General features: G+C 47.0%; 1 protein-coding gene across 1 annotated transcript in view; it reads right to left on the reverse strand.

Moving 5' to 3' along the window:
* Nucleotides 1-12,825, reverse strand: part of SLC3A1 (solute carrier family 3 member 1) — a 191,380-nt gene extending 178,555 nt beyond the window's left edge. The window contains exon 1 of the mRNA XM_069608455.1: nt 12,253-12,825. Within this exon, the coding sequence (XP_069464556.1) occupies nt 12,253-12,685 (433 nt within the window). The 5' untranslated portion in view covers nt 12,686-12,825. The remainder of the gene's footprint in view (nt 1-12,252) is intronic.
* Nucleotides 12,826-21,543: the final 8,718 nt, after the last annotated feature.

Below are 21,543 nucleotides of genomic sequence, written 5' to 3' on the forward strand. Positions count from 1 at the left end.
TTTAAACCTCCTTCTATTGAGCCTCCTAAAAATCAAGGCCTTAAGGGATGACTGTAAGATCTACATAGCATGTATCGACTTGGAATTTGGTTTTGACAGCATCAGCAGGGAGCTGCAATGGAAGAAAATTATCATGATGGGGTGTCCACAAGACTTGCTTCTAGCCATTAAAGGCTTGTACAAAGGGACCTCACCCCAGATAAGGTTTGACCAAGAGGGGCACGTGACCAGAAAGATCCTGATCTTCAAGGGCTTGAAGAAGGGATACCCTCTGGCCGCCGTCCTATTTAACATCTTTATTGCTGAAGTACAAAACCTTTTGGATCCACTACCCTCTTGCTCCCTGAAGATCAATGGTTCAATGGTAGGATTGCTTCTGTAAGCGGATGACTTAGTCATCCTAGACAGACCTCTAATTGGCCTACAGCGGAAACTAGATACCCTTCAATGCTATGTGGACTAAAATAGCTTGAAAGGTAATGCTACTAAAACAGAAATTATGATCTTTGAAAACACGAGAGGCCACAAATCACTGAGTTGGATCATAATTGGGAATCGATTCAAACCGGTGCCTTTTAATAAAATATCTGAGTTCTATAGTAAGCGCGAGTGCTTGTGAGACGCGGTGGAGAGAACAACTAGAGAGGAAATTAAACCATCTAATTCTCAAGGAATTCTGATTGGGCAGAAATACAGCAAGTTTTCGCTTCTATCGATTATAAAATGTTATAATAAAAAGTGACTCCAGATGTCATGTATGCTGCAGGAGCATGTTTGGGCCTACCATCGGGTATGAGGGACGATTCTGGAGAAAGGTGTTGTGCCTCCCCAATGCCGTCCCGATTACTATCATAAGACATGAGGTTGGTCTTTTGCCCTACACGTGAGAGTGGTTTGGAAATCTTTGGTGCTCTTCATAAAACTGAATGTCCCTGGTTGCCCTCCACAATTTAAAATCCTTATAAATAAGTCAGCAACACCGGACTGGCCAATGAACATGTGGCTAGAAAGATGCAGAGACACCCTGCTAAATTTAGGTCTATCAATCGACGTTCTTTGCAGAAATCCAACACTCGTGAAAATAATAGTCTGGGCAGATGATTGGAGAGCAACCAAATCAAAAAGAGTCAATTTCAAAGTGCACACACTCTCTAAATATCTCTCAGACGTGCCCAATGTGACCCCACGGTATTTGAGGAAGTTTCCAAGTGCGAAGTACAGAGATTTGTTCATTAGATTTAGACTGAATTTATTGCACACTAAGGTCACCCTATGCACATATGGAGCGGAATTGGGAAATGATAAATGCAGACTGTGTAATACCCAAGCAAAATCTGTAAAACATCTAATCCTGTTCTGTCCACCGTTGAACATTGTAGTTCTACAATCAAAACGTTCATTCGGAACCAATGATGAGGCATGGAGGGAGAACTTATACAGTGGCTGAAATAGTGGCCTGACCTGTGTCTTGGTAACATTTCTGGAGATGGTATTCTTCAAAAAATTCAAAGATCTGGACGAACGCAAATCATCAGTAGTGAGTTATTAACAAAATTAAGTAGACTGCTTAAACAATATGTTCTGATGAGTTTAAACAAATGTGTTTCCTTATTTTCCTGCTGCGCTTGTTCTTCATAATCAGACCCCATATGTGTTTATCTACCTGGACTTTTGCTTGGGTGTGCAAAGTAGCTGTGATTTTCTTCTTTGTTTTCCTTATGATTTTATTGACTTGAACTTGACTGTATGACCGATTGGCAAATGTTTGTAATTAACTAAACGCCTTAATAATAAAAACTTTTAAAAAAATGATTAAATGAATTATATTAATGAATTTTTATGTTATGTTCCCTTTTGGGTGTTCTTAAACTTTATTAAAAAATGTGTTTTTAACCAAATCCCAAAAAAACATTTAAAAATATATATATATACTTTCTATACCTATAGTTTTTTTCATCCAGCTGCCTATCGCCGCTCTTGTGATCCAAAGAGGTGGGAAAACAATTGTAAAGTTTAAAAGCACCTTTTTGGCCTTACTGTCCCTTTGAGATATTTAGGTAAGGGAAGAAAAAAGAGTTGCCTATTGCAGAATCAACAAAACAAGTTTCAGGGCCAACTTCCTCAGATTCAGGTGGCATTATGTACAATGTGGAGGGGCTTAAACGTAGCTGCTAAACTCACATGTATTTATTTTTTAATCACAAATATACCACTGGAGATGGCATCAACTCCACCAACTCCATAAAGGTGTTCAGATGTAGTAAACAGCGGACGCAGTTCAGTGTAATGGTACGTTGACAGAATTTTTAAAAATTTTGAACACATTCTGCTTCAGTGGCGTCCTTGGCTTTAGTTTCTTTTTAGTGATGTGAGTGGCAGTTGATTTTGACATCAATTACCATAGCAGTAGCAATCCTGATTGGATTACAGTAAGTAAATGTTTATATATACACTTGAGTTACATTTCTGTGTTGTCATCAATTCTACCAAATGTCGACTGTTACTAGTGGGGTTGTAAGACGAGTGCCACTGGAGATAGCATCAACTCCACCAACTCCATAAAGGTGTCTAGATGTAGTAAACAGCGGACGCAGTTCAGTGTAATGGTACGTTGACAGAATTTTTGAAAATTTTGAACACATTCTGCTTCAGTGGTGTCCTTGGCTTTAGTTTCTTTTTAGTTATGTGAGTGGCGGTTGATTTTGTCATCAATTACCATAGTAGTAGAACTCCTGCTTGGAGTACAGTAAGTAAATGTTTATATATACACTTGAGTTACATTTCTGTGTTGTCATCAATTCTACCAAATGTCGACTGTTACTAGTGGGGTTGTAAGACGAGTGCCACTGGAGATGGCATCAACTCCACCAACTCCATAAAGGTGTCTAGATGTAGTAAACAGCGGACGCAGTTCAGTGTAATGGTACGTTGACAGAATTTTTGAAAATTTTGAACACATTCTGCTTCAGTGGTGTCCTTGGCTTTAGTTTCTTTTTAGTTATGTGAGTGGCGGTTGATTTTGTCATCAATTACCATAGTAGTAGAACTCCTGCTTGGAGTACAGTAAGTAAATGTTTATATATACACTTGAGTTACATTTCTGTGTTGTCATCAATTCTACCAAATGTCGACTGTTACTAGTGGGGTTGTAAGACGAGTGCCATGCAGACTTAGAGTGCCTGAATCCAGCTGGGATCTTAGTCCAGTCTTGTGGGGATTGCTTCAGATACATTCCCTTGTTTGGTGAATAGACCTCATTTATTCTGGGCTAGAAGAGTCCCTCTGGATACCATCTGCACAGGCCAGGCGGTGCACAGTGTATTCCTAATTAATGGGAGACACACACTCAAACTAAGTAAATCCCCTCTTCACTGAGGGTTCACTGTACACAAAAATGCACATTCAAGCACTAAAAGGGATGAAGAGGAATGTTCAAATGATCATATGGATTATTTGATAGCTCCCTGCTCCCTTGTATCTCTGCTGCCATCACTGTGTCCTTCCCCCTATGATTGTAAAGCACTCCCTTGCTTCCCGAAGCTAGGCCCAATTAAATACCATAGTAATAGCCATTGCTTTATCCGCCGGGTAGCTGGCAGTCCACCATTTCTTAGCCCGTCTCTGCTATTACAGCAGGGTTTCAGCCATATTGAAATCATTCTAGCTGCAGCCGCCATAAGGGTTATTTGTGATATGTAGAGAGGGGACATGTCCTACCAGTACAGATTGGACTGCTGCCATTGGAGGCAGTCCAAATGTACATTTGCGTGTGTTGGCTCTCCTGAGTAATGCAATAGGTGGACTTAAAATAAGGTGAAATGACAGCTGCTCAGAGCATTTGCCATTGGTCATGGTTAATTCAATGCTTTCCATTCATCACTTTTTGGTGTCTGAAGTGAATCCCCCCAAATAAGAGAGGGTGTGATGGCCAGACAGGCTCTGCTGCTCCGGGTTCCTACAGAAGAAAGCTGCGCCTCACTAATGGGCTACAACACGTATGAGTTTGCTTGTGGTTCTGCGCAGAGGGTATATGGTCTAGATATCAGATTGCATTAAATGTAATTATGGTAGGGACACGACTGATTGGATAGCTTTCATTTCATTTTTATTTTTCCATGTGTGTCATTTCAGATGGGGACAACTGCTTCGAGAGTAGGTTGAAAGAGGTTATGATTGATTTTAAGCGTTCATCCAACACTTTGTTGACATTTAAAACAACACATAAACCATGGCACATAAACTATTTCCTTCACTGCTGTATTGTTTTGCGGTTTATTGACTGTGCTGATACTGACGTCATAGTTGATTGTGCTATAAAAGCTCACAGCGGAAATCATTTTTTAAGAATAGCCGCTAACAGTCTTGCATCAGGGTTGTGGGCTGCAGTGGACTTCAGTCGCACAAAAGCTTCTTTTGTAAAGAATCTACTAGGTAATTCTGTAGCTAAAACATGAACCTTACTGTTATTATTTTGTGTGCTGAAAAAATCCACGAACCAATGGAAGCCTTTATGGAATCAAGCATTTATATATGTCATTTAATCAGTGGGTGAATCACGTATTCTAGATGAGTCATGAGTAAAAAGAAAATACCCTGAGAAAGTGTAAGAAAGATCATAGAATGGCCATGCGTATAAAACCAATGGGATGTAGGCACACAAATTATTATTTTTTTTTTAAACTTTCTTTATTTGTCTTGACAACACACCAGAAACCAACAAGGCGCCACTTGGCACTAGCAATGAGTCAAAGGATCTAGCAACATACATAATGAGCAACACATCATGCATCAATTACAGTATATAGAGAATGAGGCAGCAGACTGGACATTAACAACTGTATCAGGGGAAGACATCATTTATGGGGAGCCCCCAGGGGAGGACACGACAGAGTTTGTGGGTGAGGCCATGGCAGCCATATAGTCCAGAAACTTCCGCCAGATGTCTCTTGGCCTCGAGTGTGAGTGTTACATTGCATTCCAAGATTCCTCAGTATCATGAACCCATGTAATTGCCCTGAGCCACTGTGCATAGGTAGGGGCCCTAGGACGGAGCCAGCACAACAGTATACAGCGGACTGCCAACAGCATGCCTAGACCTGCAAGTTTCTTAGAGTCGCGGGGAAGCTGTGGGAGATCATGAAACAGGCAGTGTAATGGGGTGGGGGCTGTAGTGTGTTCCAAGATATCTGATAGTGTGGAGCAGACGTCTAACCAGACCTGGGTAAGACGGGGGCAGTGCCATAACATATGAATGTAGGAGGCTCGATCCATGCCACACCTGGGGCAGCTGGGAAGAACGCTGCTGAACATGCGATGTAGCCTTACTGGTGTATGATGGTATCTGTGTAGCACCTTGAATTGTATTAATTTAAATGTAGTGTTATAGGATACATTGTGGGTGCGGGCACACATTCGGGACCATCTCTCATCAGTGAGTTCAACTCCAAGATCCTCCTCCCATGCGCGTCTCAACCCTGTAAAGGGGGGGCCGCCCCATTCTGCAGTAAAGAGTACAGTCTCGACACCTTGCCCCTAAAGGAGAGGTAGGAGCAGAGTTCCGCCACTATAGGCTCATCAGGGGGTAGGCGGGGAAATCATGGAATTTGGATTTGAGATTCTTCCGCAGTGAGGAGTATTGTAGCCACACTGAAGGCCGGCGTCTAAGGGGTGAGGTAAGATCTAGCCACTGAACGAAGTTCTCCTGTTCGTAAGCCTCACGGAGTGCCAGGAAGCCAGCATCTGCCCAGTGAGATACGACTGATTGCGGGATATGCGGGACATCGGGAAGAAAGTTCCATAATGGCAGGTCTCCGTGGAACGGGTGAGGCGTGCCGACCATTGTCCAAAGTTTGGACAATGCTAAGGACGTGGCAGCAACCGGGTCCGCAGAGTCTGGGTCAGGGGGTGCCGGTTTGAGGATCAGGGAACCTATCACACTGTCCGAGACCGCCAGTTTTTCCAGCCGAACGTGTGGGGGGGATCAGTGGTATTAAACCAATATGACGCACACTGCGATTGGGCTACTACCCAGTATCTGATGAAAACTGGAGCGTTGAACCCACCCAGTTCTTTGGGAGCGGTCAATGTGGACATCTTAAGGCGGACAGCCCCCGAATGCCACAGAAAGGTGTTGCTTATCTGGCGCAGTGTTCTGAAAAAAACATCCCCAGGCCACACAGGGAGGTTAGTGAATCGGTACAGGAGTTGGGGGTAATACCACCATTTTAAGTATTCCAATCCTGGTCATGGTGGATGATGTGCGGCATGTATGGGGCTAGGCGGTTGGCCAGCAGTTTAGCGTATATTTTAACATCGCTGTTAATCAATGGCAGCGGTCGGTATGAGCCGCACTGAGTAGGGGGCTTACCCGGTTTGAGGAGCACTGTTATCAGTGCCTCCCGGAGAGATGGAGGGAGTATACCCTTTTCACACGACTCCTCCCACAAGGCCAACAGTTGCGGAATCAGGATTGACTTATATCGTTTATAAAAATCCATGGGGAGCCCGTCGGGGGCCAGAAGCCTTCCCTGATGCCAACGACGCAATGGCCTCGTCAAGTTCCTCGGAGGTAAACGGTCTCTCCAGGAGAGTAGGCACACAAAATTTAAAAAAACCTTTGCTCCCCTCGGACTATGTATTACAAAACTTAACATGTGGATTATGCTGCTCCTCCCAAGCCTCATTACCCTGTTACAATATAGTTTTCGAGTAAAAATATTGTACCCTCCATATCTGTGTCTTCTTTTAACCGTTGGCTGCCTCTACACCCAATTTTTTTCTTCACTCTGTAAAGGTGTAGAAGGAGGAGACTGACTCACACAGGTGGCATGATTGTTGGCATAGACTTTTATTTGTTCAAAAATATAGGGGAAGCCTATCTCTCCCTAACTCTAAAGGGGGTTTCCCTGCCTCTACTAAGGAACTAAGGAATCTGTCAGAATGTCCAAGTAAATGAAAAAGAGTCAACCGTCATGTGTCAAAATGCCTACCTCTATCCCTTACACTAGCAACTAAATTAAAGATATACTGGATCTTCTGGGCCCAGAAGAATGACTCCCGTCTTCTGGGCACTGGATTATAGTTCCAATTGGCAGGAGGGAACTACACCTGAGAGAATGACTCCGTTCTCCAGGGCTCCGTTCCTTTCCAGGATAGAACACAAAGTTCCAGTTTGATGGGCTGTAAAGGGTTGGGGAGTTTTCGGACGTATTAGTTTCATGGGATAGATCCCCTACACTGTGCACACAGGTATAAGGACCCATCACTGAATCAGGATTAACGTGCTGAGAATACTCTCTACATATGCTTAACATGACCACTTTTAAGGTCGACTCTTTACATTGATGATACACATGCCTTTTAGAGTACGGGAGTATACCCCCAGAACATGATTCGGAGCCTTTTAACTCGCGACAAGAGCCGCTTTCTTTACTCACTAGGGATTTGTCCAAAGATCTAATTGCCTTGAGGACGACCGAATGGTCGAAACACGTGTCAGCTGTGAGAGGAATAAATCACCATTCACAATTTGGATGGCTGTTTCTCCTTATTTAATTATTTTGGACTCTGTATTGATTCTAAAGAAAGGAATATTAGAACACCGAGTCATCTGCGCTGTTCCACCACACAACCCACCTTATTTTGCATCTGCGCTGTTCAACCACACAACCCACTTATTTTGCTTGATGGGCTGTAAATTTGTTCGTTCAAACTCAAAAGTTCCAATTCAAACATCATTCCTTTAAGCCCATAGTTTTCCTCACTATTGGGTTCTCCAGTTATCTTGTTCTCAATAGTTTCACAGTGCCAGGGGAATGACTCCCTTCCATGCGCCGCCTTTGGCTTTGCTTCACGGTGCACAACACAAGGGGTGTAAGGCTTCCTTCCCCTGATCTCTCTTTGTTTCACAGTACACAACAGCAGGGGGTATTACTTTCCTTCCAACTTGTATTGTGCTTTACAAGACCCCAAGGCGAATGACTCCCTTTCCCTGTTCTTTCTCACAATTCTCACAACTCCAGGGGAAAGGACTCCCTTCCCCTGGTCAATCTTCAAACTTGCTCTCACAATGCACACTTCCAGGGTGATAACCCCCTTCCCCTAGCCTTTCTCAGGCTTCTTGTTATAGTTCCCAGTGTCACGGGGGATGACTCCCTTCCACTGGCTTTTCTTCAAGCTCAGTTTTATAGTTCACAGTTTCAGGGGGTAATGACTCCCTTCCCCTGGTTTCTCCCTAAAGGTGACACAGTTTTGTGGGTGCGGTTCCCAGACTCAGATGTTTCTCTTCTCCTGCTCAGGCAGACCTGTTTCAATCACCTGTCAGGTACTGCGGCAAAGAAGATGTCTTAATGTATGGTTCTCTGGTGTGTGCGGGTCACAGACGCAAGCTTTGCTTACTTCTCTGGGTTTTGGCAGACATGGTTCACTTCCCTGCAAGGTACCACTACGAGGAGATGGCTTAGGAGGCTGCTTGTTATGGGTTGCAGGCCCCAGTCCCGTCTTTCTTTATTCTTCTGCCCTTCAGAGGCCCCACCAACCATCCCGGCCACCCAGAGTTCTGCAAGTTGCTTGCAAGCATCCTCCGGTCGCTTGTGGGCTTCTCCGCCTCCCTGTCCGGGTCTCTCTTGGCTTCTCCAGGGGCTTCAGAGGCTCTGCAGCGTTTCCCTGTTCCCGGGCTGCGCATCTCCAGCTGACTGCGCGTATCAGCTTCCTCGATCAGCTGGTTGCCCGCTGCTTCTCCACCTTCGCCGGTCTGTCCACAACAGACTTTTCAGGGACGCCTCTGCCTGCGGGTAAGTATCCCGTGTCTGCGCACTCCTAGCTTCTTTGATTTGCCCGTCTTTGAATCTCCCGGCTCCTCCAACATTAGTTGACCCTCTTCTCTTTTATTGGCAGGTTGCTTCATACCTCCCCTGATGCAATTAGTATGCTTGCTTTGGTTCTGCAGGGCCATCTACATGGCTCTGCGCCTCTTCTTCGTCTCAGTACCAACTTGGAGATCTTCCAGTGGGTTGATTGGTTTCTCCTTCGTCTCAGTGTTTATAGGATACACTCCCTTTATCGAGCCTACACTCTTCCTCGTTCCAGTACTTCCTATACTGATAGATCTATAAAAACATATAGGAATATTAGGGATACTGTAGGTGTGATGGGTATAATAAGGTGTGTTAGGGTAAGGTCGGTTACGGTCATACCATGTTCTCCCCAGGTCGTCACTAGTCTCATATGGGGTTTCCCTCCCCATGAGATCCACCCACTGAGTACCACCCCCAGGGGCCGTCTCACCTCCCTGGCCTCATGGCAAGTGGCTCCACCTAGGGAAGTAGTGACATCTGGGGATTCGTGACAGCCTGCAATTCTGAAAATCTGCTATTTTTCTTTTGTGAACTGGGGAACCCTAAGACAATGGATGATGCACCCTGCTCCAGAGAACACATTGACCATTTGCCTGCCATAGCTTCAGTCATGATGTGAAACTTAATGTGGGCAGCCTTCACAATCCTTGCTTCAGGGGTTGCCACTCTCATTCTTATTTGCGATGAATCGTCCAGTACAGTGCCTATTGTTTATTCTGTATCGATACCTGGTAAGGCCCTGGGCATACTGCGAATATGAGATTTCAGTCTGTTGGGATTGTCATCATACCCTATTCCAATCCTCCTCCCTTCAGACCCCCTTTCTTTCACTGTCAGCAAGATTCTCCTCTCCCTCCTGCAGCAGTTGCACCCTTTTTAGGCCAAGGGAAGGTGTACCCCGCGTTGTGGTGCGCTCTGAAGAATCCTCCCTCCACCTCTCATCTGGACAAATCCTCATCTCATCGACTACCTCATGAAGAACCCTCTGCAGGTTTTCAGCATCCTTCAGAATCTGATGCTTTGGAGCTACTTAGCTCCACATGTGGGGATGGGCAGGTGCAAAGGTGTGTTCTTGGTCCCTGGGCGTGTGTGCTGTGGGACCCTGACCCAATTGCTTGAATAATGCCAGGCAAATGCTTTTCTTTGCCCCTCTGCGGAAAGGTTGCAGGACGTGCTGAGCGCAGCCCCTGAGAGACTCAGAGTGACGTTTGAGAGACAAAGCAGGGAAGATAAAATAAGCACCCAGGGTCTTCATATCTCAGCCAGCTCTTTCTCTGAATCAAAACTGTCATGGCTCCCATAACCCTCAGCACTTTCCTTCAGGTAGGAATGGAGTTTGCATCCTGCCCCATCCGCTCCTCTCTAGTTACCAGATCTTTGTTGCACACAGTTCACAGTGTATCTACTTTTTGAGAACTTGCGAACTAGAGAGAGAGAGAGAGAGAGAGAGAGAGAGAGAGAGAGAGAGAGAGAGAGAGAGAGAAAACGACGGAGCGTGAGAGATGACGATGTGGCAGGGCAGGGAGGAAACCAGATAATTGTGTCTGGATGCTCTCCCAGGGAAGTACACCTTCATCCACAGACCTCCTTGAAATAGACAGTTGTGAGAGACTCTCACCCATAACCCAGAAGCCTGCCCCATGTGCCCTAAGAGGCTACACAGCAAGTCCAACATAACACCACGAAACGGCAGAGCAAAGCATAGTACAGGATAACTATAGCATAACATGGCATTACATAACTCTATATGGAATTTACCGTCACGCGCAGGCATTTTTATTTTTAACATCACCAGAATAGCTTTAAAATACGTTTTTTTGGGCCGAAGGAATACTTGCTCCCTCTTGCAAATACGTAATCCGTAAATAGAGGGCTCGCTGCCGATAATTGAGCGTGATCGGTGGGTCGGTTCACTCAAGCTTTCATCATTCTGAGGTTGATAAAATGCGTGCGATATGAATTTGGTGACAATATTTACATATATATGCATGTTCTACATAACACACTTCGTATAAAAAGCCTTATAACTAAGAAGGGCGGGTTACCATTATTATGAAGGCTATGGAAATATTAAGTGCCCTGTTTTAAACCCATGTCATTCAAATTAATCAGCCGTAATCGTACATACTGATGTTGCGCGAGTTAGAATTCTTCATAATTAGCATCTTCGACAGCCAATTAACTACCTCTGAAACATAATCACATTTGAGCCTGTATAAAATATGGTAGTCTGGTTAACGTAAAAAGAAAAGTATTAAATGACACATGATCTAATTATTACAAAACACACTAATCATTTTGTGATTCACAAAACAGGTGAGCCATCAAAATAGTTTTCGTAGGTCTTAAAGTAAAAAATAAAAATTAGGTTCATTTTTTTTTAATGTATAAGTTAAACCTGAAATGAAGTGAGAGTCGATGTGTTTGAACCAGTGGCAGTCGCGTAAATACATTTTCTAAAAGGAACAAAAACCCGCGCTATTGGATAGGCTCCCTCTGAAGGTGGCATAGCTAGGCCCAGCCTTAGTGGATACCTCGCTGATGTCAGGCCCTCAGATAACGCTCATCTCCCAAAGTCGCCAGTTGCTTGGTGACCTTCTGATAACAGAAGGTCACCAAGGAGGTGCAGTAAACTATTAGTCACATTCCTTTCTAATATACTCCCACACACATCCTGGTTTCAATATGATGTTATATTGATGAGCACACCCATTAAAAGGCATTCACTTGTGACGCACTTTAAAATGAATGGCTCTGTGGTAATACAGATTTCCCTTCATATAGAAAACAATGGTCAATTTCGACTTTGTGCGAGTCTCCCGATTCCAATTAATATGACAGGGATGCAGCATAGCCTTGGGATAGTTTAAACCTGCATAAGCCGCTGCAAGGCAATGCCAGAACAATCTCCATGCAACTGAAGTGCTGGCACCAGAGGCGTTGCTGAGGAGGGAAGGAGGGGGTGTTTAGGGAGCTATAACCTCGGGTCTTTTGGTTGTATTCCCGGATAGAATCTCAGGCTCTACAACCAAAAGGCTAGCTAGCCTCAAGTCCCGACAATCCCGACATTAGTGTAGCCCTAGATCTTTTCCAGACCTAGCAACACCCCTGGCTGGAACACTGTCCCCATGCCAATCAAGATGAAAACCTTACTCTTCAGTCAATACCTAGGTGCCACCAAAGCCCCTTGCATTGCCACATCGCATCCCACCCCCATGGCCCGGAACATACCATGCCAGGCTTATCTCATATGCCCACCCCAATGACATGTACAGCTCTCCTTTGCTTCCTAGCTAGTTTCACGCTATGGAAAACCCCAAATACACATACTGCAGTGAAAGTGTTGCAGGCCGACCATAAACCACAAGGCAGAAACCCAACCATGCTTTGTACCTACCTTTTAGGTCACCCATGCCATCCATGTCACTGTCCTTGAAAGATTTGGGGTAGACCTGGTACATAGGGCTCGCTTGCCACCAGTCAAGGCATTTTGGAGACAAGGCGATGATTGCAATTGTCGAGCCGATGATTGCCAGCGTGCCTGCGATTATGAGCCAGAAGATGACCTCCCTGGTGACCCGGTAACGCGCCTGGGAAGAGAACTGGAGCAGGACCTCTTTGGGCATCCCGGCATAGGGCCTCACGGCAGCGAAGCTCATCTCCTGGCATGCAGCATCCTGGATCCCGAGGGCACAGGCTTCAGGGGGATCCGCTGGGCTCTTGCCATCCTTTTCCTTTTCCTCTAAACCGTCTTCTGCGACAAACCCGTTGTTTGCACAACCAACCTTTTCTTTCAGCTGAAGTGACTCCACTTTGGTCTCTTCTGCCATTTTATAGTTGTGCGTTTATGCCAATGCTGCTTATTTTTCAGACAGGCTTTTCAAAATGACCTGTAGAGCGACCAACTTATCGGCTCCGCTCCCTGAAGTGGCAGAGAATAAGTGCTGGCCTGAAGGAGGCAGCCAGGAGGCCAAAGTACTGCCAGGTTGAACAGAAAGCAAAGTCCACACAACGAATGACCGAGTGGAAATGCTAACTTAACCGGCTGTGGAGTAAACATAGCTGTGCAATGAGTGACCGATGATCTCTCATTTGGAGAAACCGAGAGCTTCTATGTGAGCAGAAGCGACCACTTTCATTAAGGCGGGTTTACTTATTGACCAGGTGAACAATTGCCCCTTTGAGCACTGGCAACTCGGCAGCCAAAGTAAACGAAGCACCTTTATCTGCTTCTGCTTGGGGTGCAGGGGGAGAAGGTATATGAATGCATATTCTGCTGTAACAACCAACGAAAGTGGTTCTTTTCATTTCATGTCTAAAACAACCCAGGACCTTTTTTGTGTTACTTAATTTAAATAATAAAAAAGGCACTAAAACACTGAAGAAAACATAGGCAATGAAAAGGGGACCCGTCCTTAATGCTATCCCATAACATATGCCTCCGGGCCGATGGGCGCTTGATAAATCCAAATAAATAAATAAAGAGGTGGTGTCCTGTAGGGTATCAAACACCTGGGGCTGAAAGAAAAGAACAGAACTAGCCCCATGCTCCCATTCCTGCTTTTTGCACAGTGTGGATCATTGGTGCAGTTTAAGAAAATACGAAGTGCACTTTTGTCCTGAAATAAAAGGTTCTGATATGACGTCATGACAATTCCTGCCTACATTTCAAAAAGGAAACCACAGAGATTTGCATCACACGACGCCCCACCCACATCCACTTAAGACCCTTGCCACCATCACGCCCACTTTTGCCAACCAGCCCTGTCGACTTTTAAAAAAAGGTCTTACGCCTGATATGGCTGTTTGTTAATTGAAATGACAGCACCCACACAGACATCACACACAGGCACTCTCGCCCCCACCTCCATGTGATTGGCTACTAGCAGTTTGTTTCTAGCCAATCACATGGAGGTGTGGGTGGAGTTGCTGGGACAGCCAGAAACCCGGAGACTCCATGCTCTTCCCCAGAGTCGCAGAGAAGAGCGTGGAAACCCATAATATGTGGGCTAAGCCCAGAGACTAGGCAGGTCTGAGTGAGCTTTGAAGGGTAAAAGGAGTTTTTCATTATATACGTTCACCTCCATGGAAGGTTATCAACCTGAAACCCTGTAGAATTCCCGAGACCCGAAAAATAGTCGTACACGAGGTGGAGAAGATGTTAGCCCATCATATCATAGAACCATCTCAGAGTCCCTGGTCCTCTCCGATAGTCCTTGTTGCAAAGCCCAATCAATCATGGAGGTTTTGTATCGATTTTCAAAAGGTTAACGGAGTGTCTCATTTCGACAATCATCCCATACCCAGAATTGATGAACCTGATTGATCAATTGGGCTCTGCTGTTTACCTGTCCACGATTGATCTGACAGAGGGCTATTGACAGGTATCAGTGAACCCAGAGTACAAAGGAAAAACAGCCTACTCCACCCCGTAGGAATATTTCAATTCAAGGTATTTCCCATTCGGACTCCATGGGGTACCCCCCACATTCCAGAGGCTCATGGATCAAATACTCCATCCATATTCCGCACATTGTGGAGCCTATCTGGATGACATTGTCATCCATAGTAAAGCCTGGAGTGACCACATGTACCATCTTTATTAAATAATAAAAGACCTAAGAAAGGCAGGTCTTACTGCTAACCCTAAAAAGTACCACCTTGCCCAATCGGCAGTAAAATACCTTGGCTTCTTTGCTGGAAATTGACTTTTCCAACCCCAAAGTGAGAAAGTAAAGGCCGTACAGGAAACACCAACACCATAAACAAAAAGGGATTTGAGAGCCTTCCTTGGGTTAGTGGATTATTATAGAAGATGTATACCCAACTATTCTTCTCTCACAGCTTGTCTTACCAACAAAAAAATGTTGAGCCCCAAAAACTGAAATGGAAGCAGGAAAACCAAGCTTGGTTTAACACCTTCAAGCAAATTCTTTGTAGTGAACCGGTTCTGAAGGTGGCCGACCTCAATAAGGACTTCATACTGCAGGCAGACGCATCCTAGGTTGCGTTAGGGGCATTGAACACCCTATTCTTTACACTAGCCAAAAGCTCTTTCTTATGGAGAGACACTATGAACTTGAGGCCCTAGCTATAAAATGGGCTGTGCTTATTTACGGTACTACCTTAATGGATGAACAATTTGGTTGATCACTGATGATTCCCCTCTAACATGGATCAGTCTCCAGAAGGACACTAATGCTAGAGTCATGCGCTGGTTCCTAGACCTACAACCCAATTGTTTTAGGGTGTGCAGTTATAATGTCGACTGCAAAAAGTCGAAAACAAAAATGTCGGGAAAAATAATGTCGAAAAAAATCGAATGTTTATTTTTTTATTTCTATGTTTTTTCGGGTTTAGCTATAAAAAATAAACAGCGGGTTGGGGGGGTTTAAATTAAAAAAAAAACACATTTGAAATTTTTTTGGGACATTTTTGCAGTCGACATTTTTGCAGTTGACATTTTCACTATAAACCTTGTGTTAGTATAGAACACAGGAAAGGAAAACACCAAGGGAACATAGATTACCTTTCCTGTTTCCCAATAGACACAGAAGAAACCAGTGACATTTGGGGCAGGGTATGTGGTGAATCTAGCAATGTCAGCACTCCTTTCCCGGGGAAGGTCTCTCCTCATGGGCCCAGGGAAAGGCAGAAGCTACCTGATCCTGACCCTGGGGGTAGCTACCTGAGCGAGGACCACATGAGGGGAGACAACCCTCATGGGAGTGAAATGGACTCGCTAGGTGAAACATGGTATCCCCATTTCTCCTTAGAGCCTGATAGCACCCCCGTAATTCCACAATCTTCCATGGTAAATTGTAATGTTAGACAAGAACTTTGAGTCATGACTAATAGCAAAACTCTTTCATATACTTTTTTGAAAATGTCTGACAATACTCAGATGAGGAGGAGGACTACAGCAATGAAGATTGCTCAGGCCGAGAAGCAAAAGAAGTGGTCTAGTTGTTGGTAGAATTCGATAGGTGCCACGACATTCAAAAGTGCCAAGCATTGGAAAAGATGTAGTCTCACTACCTCCTACGCGAGTCGGAAAACCCGCTGGAAGCAAGCTGCAGCATGGAGAGAGAAAACTGCTGGAGGCGCAGTCAGAGTAAGCTCGGAAGCGGGACAAAGGTTGTTTGAATGCTGTGAGCAGGCAAAACTGTAGAGGGAAGTCTGAGTCATCATCGGAAGTGGTGAGCCGACGAGACGACTGTCAGTTCTGGGAACAAGACGCTGGGAGAACCGAAGACCACGAAGGACGCCGATGCTGGCAAGTGAAGCCAGTGAGACCATAGAGGGAAGTTGGGATGCCGGGGCACTTTGTGGCCTGTTTTGCGCAGTGGTAGAACACAATTGTTGGAACTAAGTGAGCACGCACAGGGGAGCTGGATACCAAGACATTTGTTAAGAGAAACCAAGGCAAATGAGATCGGTTTGAGGATCCAATGTATAAAGAAACCAAATAGCCAATCTTGGAACTGTTTGAACATTGATAAAGAAGGAAAGTTGTTCCTTGGAAGAAAGCCCTGGCAGGAGAGTATACCAGGCTTAAGGATTGCAAATCTGGGACCCGCACCTAAATACATATAAGAAAACAGGTGGGCCCTAGTATTGGTATACTCTCGTGCTTCGCTCTGAGTTAGGGTGGGTTGGTTGTATAGCTGCAAGATCACGGGTAGTTGGAGGTGGCGCCCACATCTCCTTTGTTATAGATAAGAGACTGGTTCCCGGACACCACGCACTTGGTATGTGGAAAAGGATAAATATCCACAGTGTTTTGGTGGGTTCAGTGGTATTTATTTAGAAAAAGACACATAGGCCCTCATTACGACCCTGGCGGAAATCAACCGACCGGACCGCCATAGCGTAAATAGCGTTTCCGCCATTGCACGACGGAGCAAAGTGCGGCTCATTCCGACCCATCGGGCACGAGCACCACGCCATGGCGGAAGTGCAAAGTCCGCGATGGCGGAAATGACCCCAAAACGGCCCACACCGCCGCCGTACGGCGCCCTAGGTGCAATACCGCCACCCATCTTAGCGGACACCGCAGTGAGCGCCAACCGGAAAGTACGGTGACGGGAAATATACAGAAACGGAAGTAAAAGCATGGTCCCGGAACAGGAAACATCACGCCGTACACCTATAAAACCACAAATTCCACACAACCATTAAAAATACTACCCTGAGACACATCCCAACCCGTCATCCACCCTAGTGAAACCAAGAAAAATGGGAAAAGTATCGAAGAAAGCGTGCGACCGCAAGCGGCAGGTCCACTTCTCCCGTGAGGAACTCACCGTGCTCACAGAGACCCTCCAGGAGAATGCTGCCGCCGTCTTCTCCACGCAAATGACCAGGACGGCACTTGCGAACAAGAAGGCCATATGGGCCCTGGTGGCACAGCGGGTAAGTGCGGTGGGGACCGCACCCCGCAACCCACAGCAATGCAGAAAGCGATGGGACGACCTGCGGATACGCGTCCGTAGCATACTTTCTGCCAACCGCAACATTGCCACAGCTACCGGGGGAGGATCGGAATCACCCATCAAGTTGACCCCCTGGGAAGAAATCTGTGCCTCCACCATTGGAATGGAGAGCATAGAGGGAGTCGGAGGGATGGAGAAAGGAGTGCAGACATCCGAAGAATCAGGTAGGTGTCCCAAATAAAACAATGCCAAAACCACAATGTCCAATCATGTGAAGTACCACGTGTCCACATAGTGCAACAGTAACACATGTCCAGGAGAACGTCCACATACATAGGCCTGATAGCACACTTTAAAACTCACATCAAATACATAAATAATTAAAAATCCTAAAAACACCCTCTACACGCGCAGCAGGCACACCCTAACTGCAGGCTGCAAAACAACTGCACCCTCACTCCACACACAAATGAAACCACCTCCAAGGCCCCGACCCAAATCACCCTCAGGTACCACCCCAATGCATGTGATACATTGCCATTCCAATTTCCACAGACCCATTAATAACGCTCGCCCTCCTTTACCCCACCACAGGGTCCGAGTCAAACGACGAGCTCCAGGACACCCCTACCAGCACACCTGCAAAGAGGGCCAAGACCAACGGCCAAAGACCCTCCACCTCAGCTGCACGCATCAAGACACGGAAGCAGCACAAATCAAGTGGCAGCACAGAGGAGGGAACTCCAACAGGCACCCCAGCAGCCAGCATGCCCACAACAGCACCACCACAGGTCCCCCCAATGGATGCCACAGTAGGCACTGCTTCTGGTGGCAGCAGCACCATAGGTGACACTGCATTAATGGCAGCATGCTCCGACACAGAAAACGGGGATGTCGAAGTTAGATCCATCCATGACCTGTCTCAATCCCCCTGTCTGTTCCATCCCGTACACCATGAGGATACCACGCAGGGGCACCCACAAGACGACGACTGGCCATCCCCCACAAGCCCTGTGGCAAGGCAACATGAGGTGATCAGCCACTCTGTGACACCACCGCAAATGGCCATGGCCCAGCAGAGGCAACAGTCCCTCGACCAGGTAATCGTGCAACAGCAGCAACTGGCCACGCTCATCAAGGACCATGCCGATGAATGTGGGGGCACTAAGGCAGACATAGAAACATCAACTGAGACACTTAGGGCAGAAATGGAGAGAAGTACAGAGACACTAAGGGCACAAATGGAGAGTAGCACCGAGAGCATGAGAGTACAAATGGAGAGAAGCACCGAGAGCCTGAGGGGGGAACTGCATGCGACGTCCAAAGACGTATGTGCCGAACTTGCCGCAGTGCGCCGTGTGCTCACTGAGCTCTCACAAACCCTTAGGGACATGCATGGACGTGAGCAGGCAGAGACATTATCCGTTGCAAGTTCCGTCCAGGGCAGCCCCCAACGTAGATCTGGGAGGAACCTGCGCTCCACAGGCAGGGGTGCCCCTGATACCCGGAGAGGGGGCTTGCAATAGCGACTGCCCACTGACAATGAGCATCTTTGGACACTGGTGTTCGGGGGGGAGGTAGGAGGGTGGAGGGGGTGTGTTGGGCTCACTTGGGTGGCGGGTCGATAGGGTGTTTAACATGATATCACATATGCCATAAACAATGCACGATCATCCAATGAGATGTGTGGACATTGATCTTTGTGTACGAGGCCATTATAGGCGTACAGTCCATATTGTGCATGTTCCAGACTCTCACAGTGCCACGAGTCCCGTGTCCATGTATCAGCCACCAGGCGTGAGTGCTAGAAGCATGCATCTATGAGATGCTGACGAATGTCACGGCCCTCCTGTGCCTCGCAGACTCCTTGAGGTGCTGCCACATCCCCACCCTCATCATGACCATCTTCAGGTGCTTGCAGTTCTGCGTCAGGGGGCATGGGCACATTTCTACGTACGCACATGTTGTGGAGCATGACACATGCCATGACCATCTTTGCAACCTTCACATGGCGGTACAGGAGTGCCCCGCCAGACCTGCTGAGGCAGCGGAAACGAGTCTTCAGTAGGCCGAATGCCTGTTCTATGACTACACGGGTACGTGAGTGGGCATGGTTGTAGTCCTCCTCATGCTGGTCCCGTGGGTTCCGGACTGGTGTGAGGAGCCATCTCTTCAGTGGATACCCGGCATCACCTGTATGTGGACAATAAAGGAATTTTGAGGAATGCCATTGCTACGTACGCACCCCCCCCCTTCCTGCCAGGTCATTGCCGCATCACATACCCCACATCATCATGCTTGAAATGAGACTCACCGAGTAGCCAGGATCTGTTCCCTGCGTGTCGCTCCATGTAGCGTGGTATTGTAGAGTTCCTCAAGACCATAGAATCATGGGTTGATCCAGGGAATCGGGCACAACAATGTGTAATGATCCTGTTGGAGTCACACACCATTTGTACATTCAGAGAATGAAATTGTTTTCGGTTGCGGTACTGGGCCTCCATGGCATGTGGGACGACCAATTCCACATGGGTGCAGTCGATGGCACCAATGCAACCCGGTATGCCGGCAAGTGCATGGAATCCCACTTTTGTGTTGGTAATTTCCTGCTCCGAGCGTGGTAGGGAGATGTAGTCGTCTGCGTGCTGCAGGAGGGCATCGAGCACTTGCAATAGTGTCCGTGAGAACAGTGGCTGTGATATGCCATGCAACTGTCCGACTGTGTGCTGGTAGGTGCCTGTGGCCAGGAAGTGGAGTACAGACACCACCTTCAGTAGGGGTGGGATGGCGGTTGGGCTATCTATCATGCTGACAAGGTCAGCCTGTGTCATGTCCACAATGGCGGTTATGGTGTCCCGGTCCAAACGGTAGAGGGTGTGGATCTGCTCATCAGTGAGGTTGAACGGATGTGCTCGGAGGCGTGGGATTGCGGGCTGCCTGCGTGGTGGTAGTGGCTGTGCTGGCGGCCCTTGCTGGCCCTGCCTTGCCCTCCTCCTCCTCCTGCGTCTCCTCCGTGCGGCCGGTTGTAGTTGGTGTTCGTCTTCTTCTTGAAGTTGGAGTACTTGCAGTGCTATCAGGTCCCCCAGGGCCAACATAGCTAGTCCTGCCGGTAGCATTTCGGAGTGGGTGTGGTTGTGGGAGGAGGCTGGGTGTGCAATTTATGTGTTTTCAGGCTGTATGGCCTCCACCTGTGGTGATTCATTCCACCTGTGCAAGCTGCTCTCCCCTTTGGGCGAGCACGTCCCGCACACAACGCTGCAATTCGAAGAATGGCATCTTGCTATTACAATCATGTATTTGTACCCGATGGCAGTGTAACATTGGTTGATATGTACATTCTGCTATGGTCCCATTGTTTCACATACTATCTTTGCAGTCGCGAACAGACTTGTGAAGGGTCAGTGGAACGTAGTACTCGAGTAACGGTGGACCCTCATGCAACACTGTACCGAGGTTCACCGACGGGCGTGGCGTCCCATTTGTGAGTGAAGGCAGTTGCCATTTTCACACACAGCCGCACTAGATGGATTAATTTGTGATTTCAAGCGGCCACAGATGCCTTTTCGACGTGATGTTGCAAATGAGGAATTCGAAGGGCGGCGCTTTCGGTTTTCAGCTAGCGGCGAGGAGATGCCCACAGGTCTGACTGCAAATATAACGTTCTATTGTTCAATGTCCTTGGGACAGGGGCCATGGCGAGGATGCAATGATTGATATGAATAGTTTGGGATGCGCAATAGCGAAGTGGGCGATAAGGCCGGACGTTCCCAAATACATGTTACTTCACAACACTGGAATTACGGGCTGGGGCACAGTGGATTTTGCAGGCTGCATAACGCACAGACTCAATGGAAATTTCACATGTTATGTGAGTATGGAAACAGGCATTTTCATTACGGGATGAGGGAATGATGTATGGATGCATGGACAGATGATTTGATACAGAGTTTGCCATGTACAGGGCTATCTATCATGCTGACAAGGTCAGCCTGTGTCATGTCCACAATGGCGGTTATGGTGTCCCGGTCCAAACGGTAGAGGGTGTGGATCTGCTCATCAGTGAGGTTGAACGGATGTGCTCGGAGGCGTGGGATTGCGGGCTGCCTGCGTGGTGGTAGTGGCTGTGCTGGCGGCCCTTGCTGGCCCTGCCTTGCCCTCCTCCTCCTCCTGCGTCTCCTCCGTGCGGCCGGTTGTAGTTGGTGTTCGTCTTCTTCTTGAAGTTGGAGTACTTGCAGTGCTATCAGGTCCCCCAG

Source organism: Ambystoma mexicanum, chromosome 4q, assembly GCF_040938575.1.
Source record: "Ambystoma mexicanum isolate Mex_15411 chromosome 4q, UKY_AmexF1_1, whole genome shotgun sequence".
NCBI lineage: Eukaryota > Metazoa > Chordata > Amphibia > Caudata > Ambystomatidae > Ambystoma > Ambystoma mexicanum.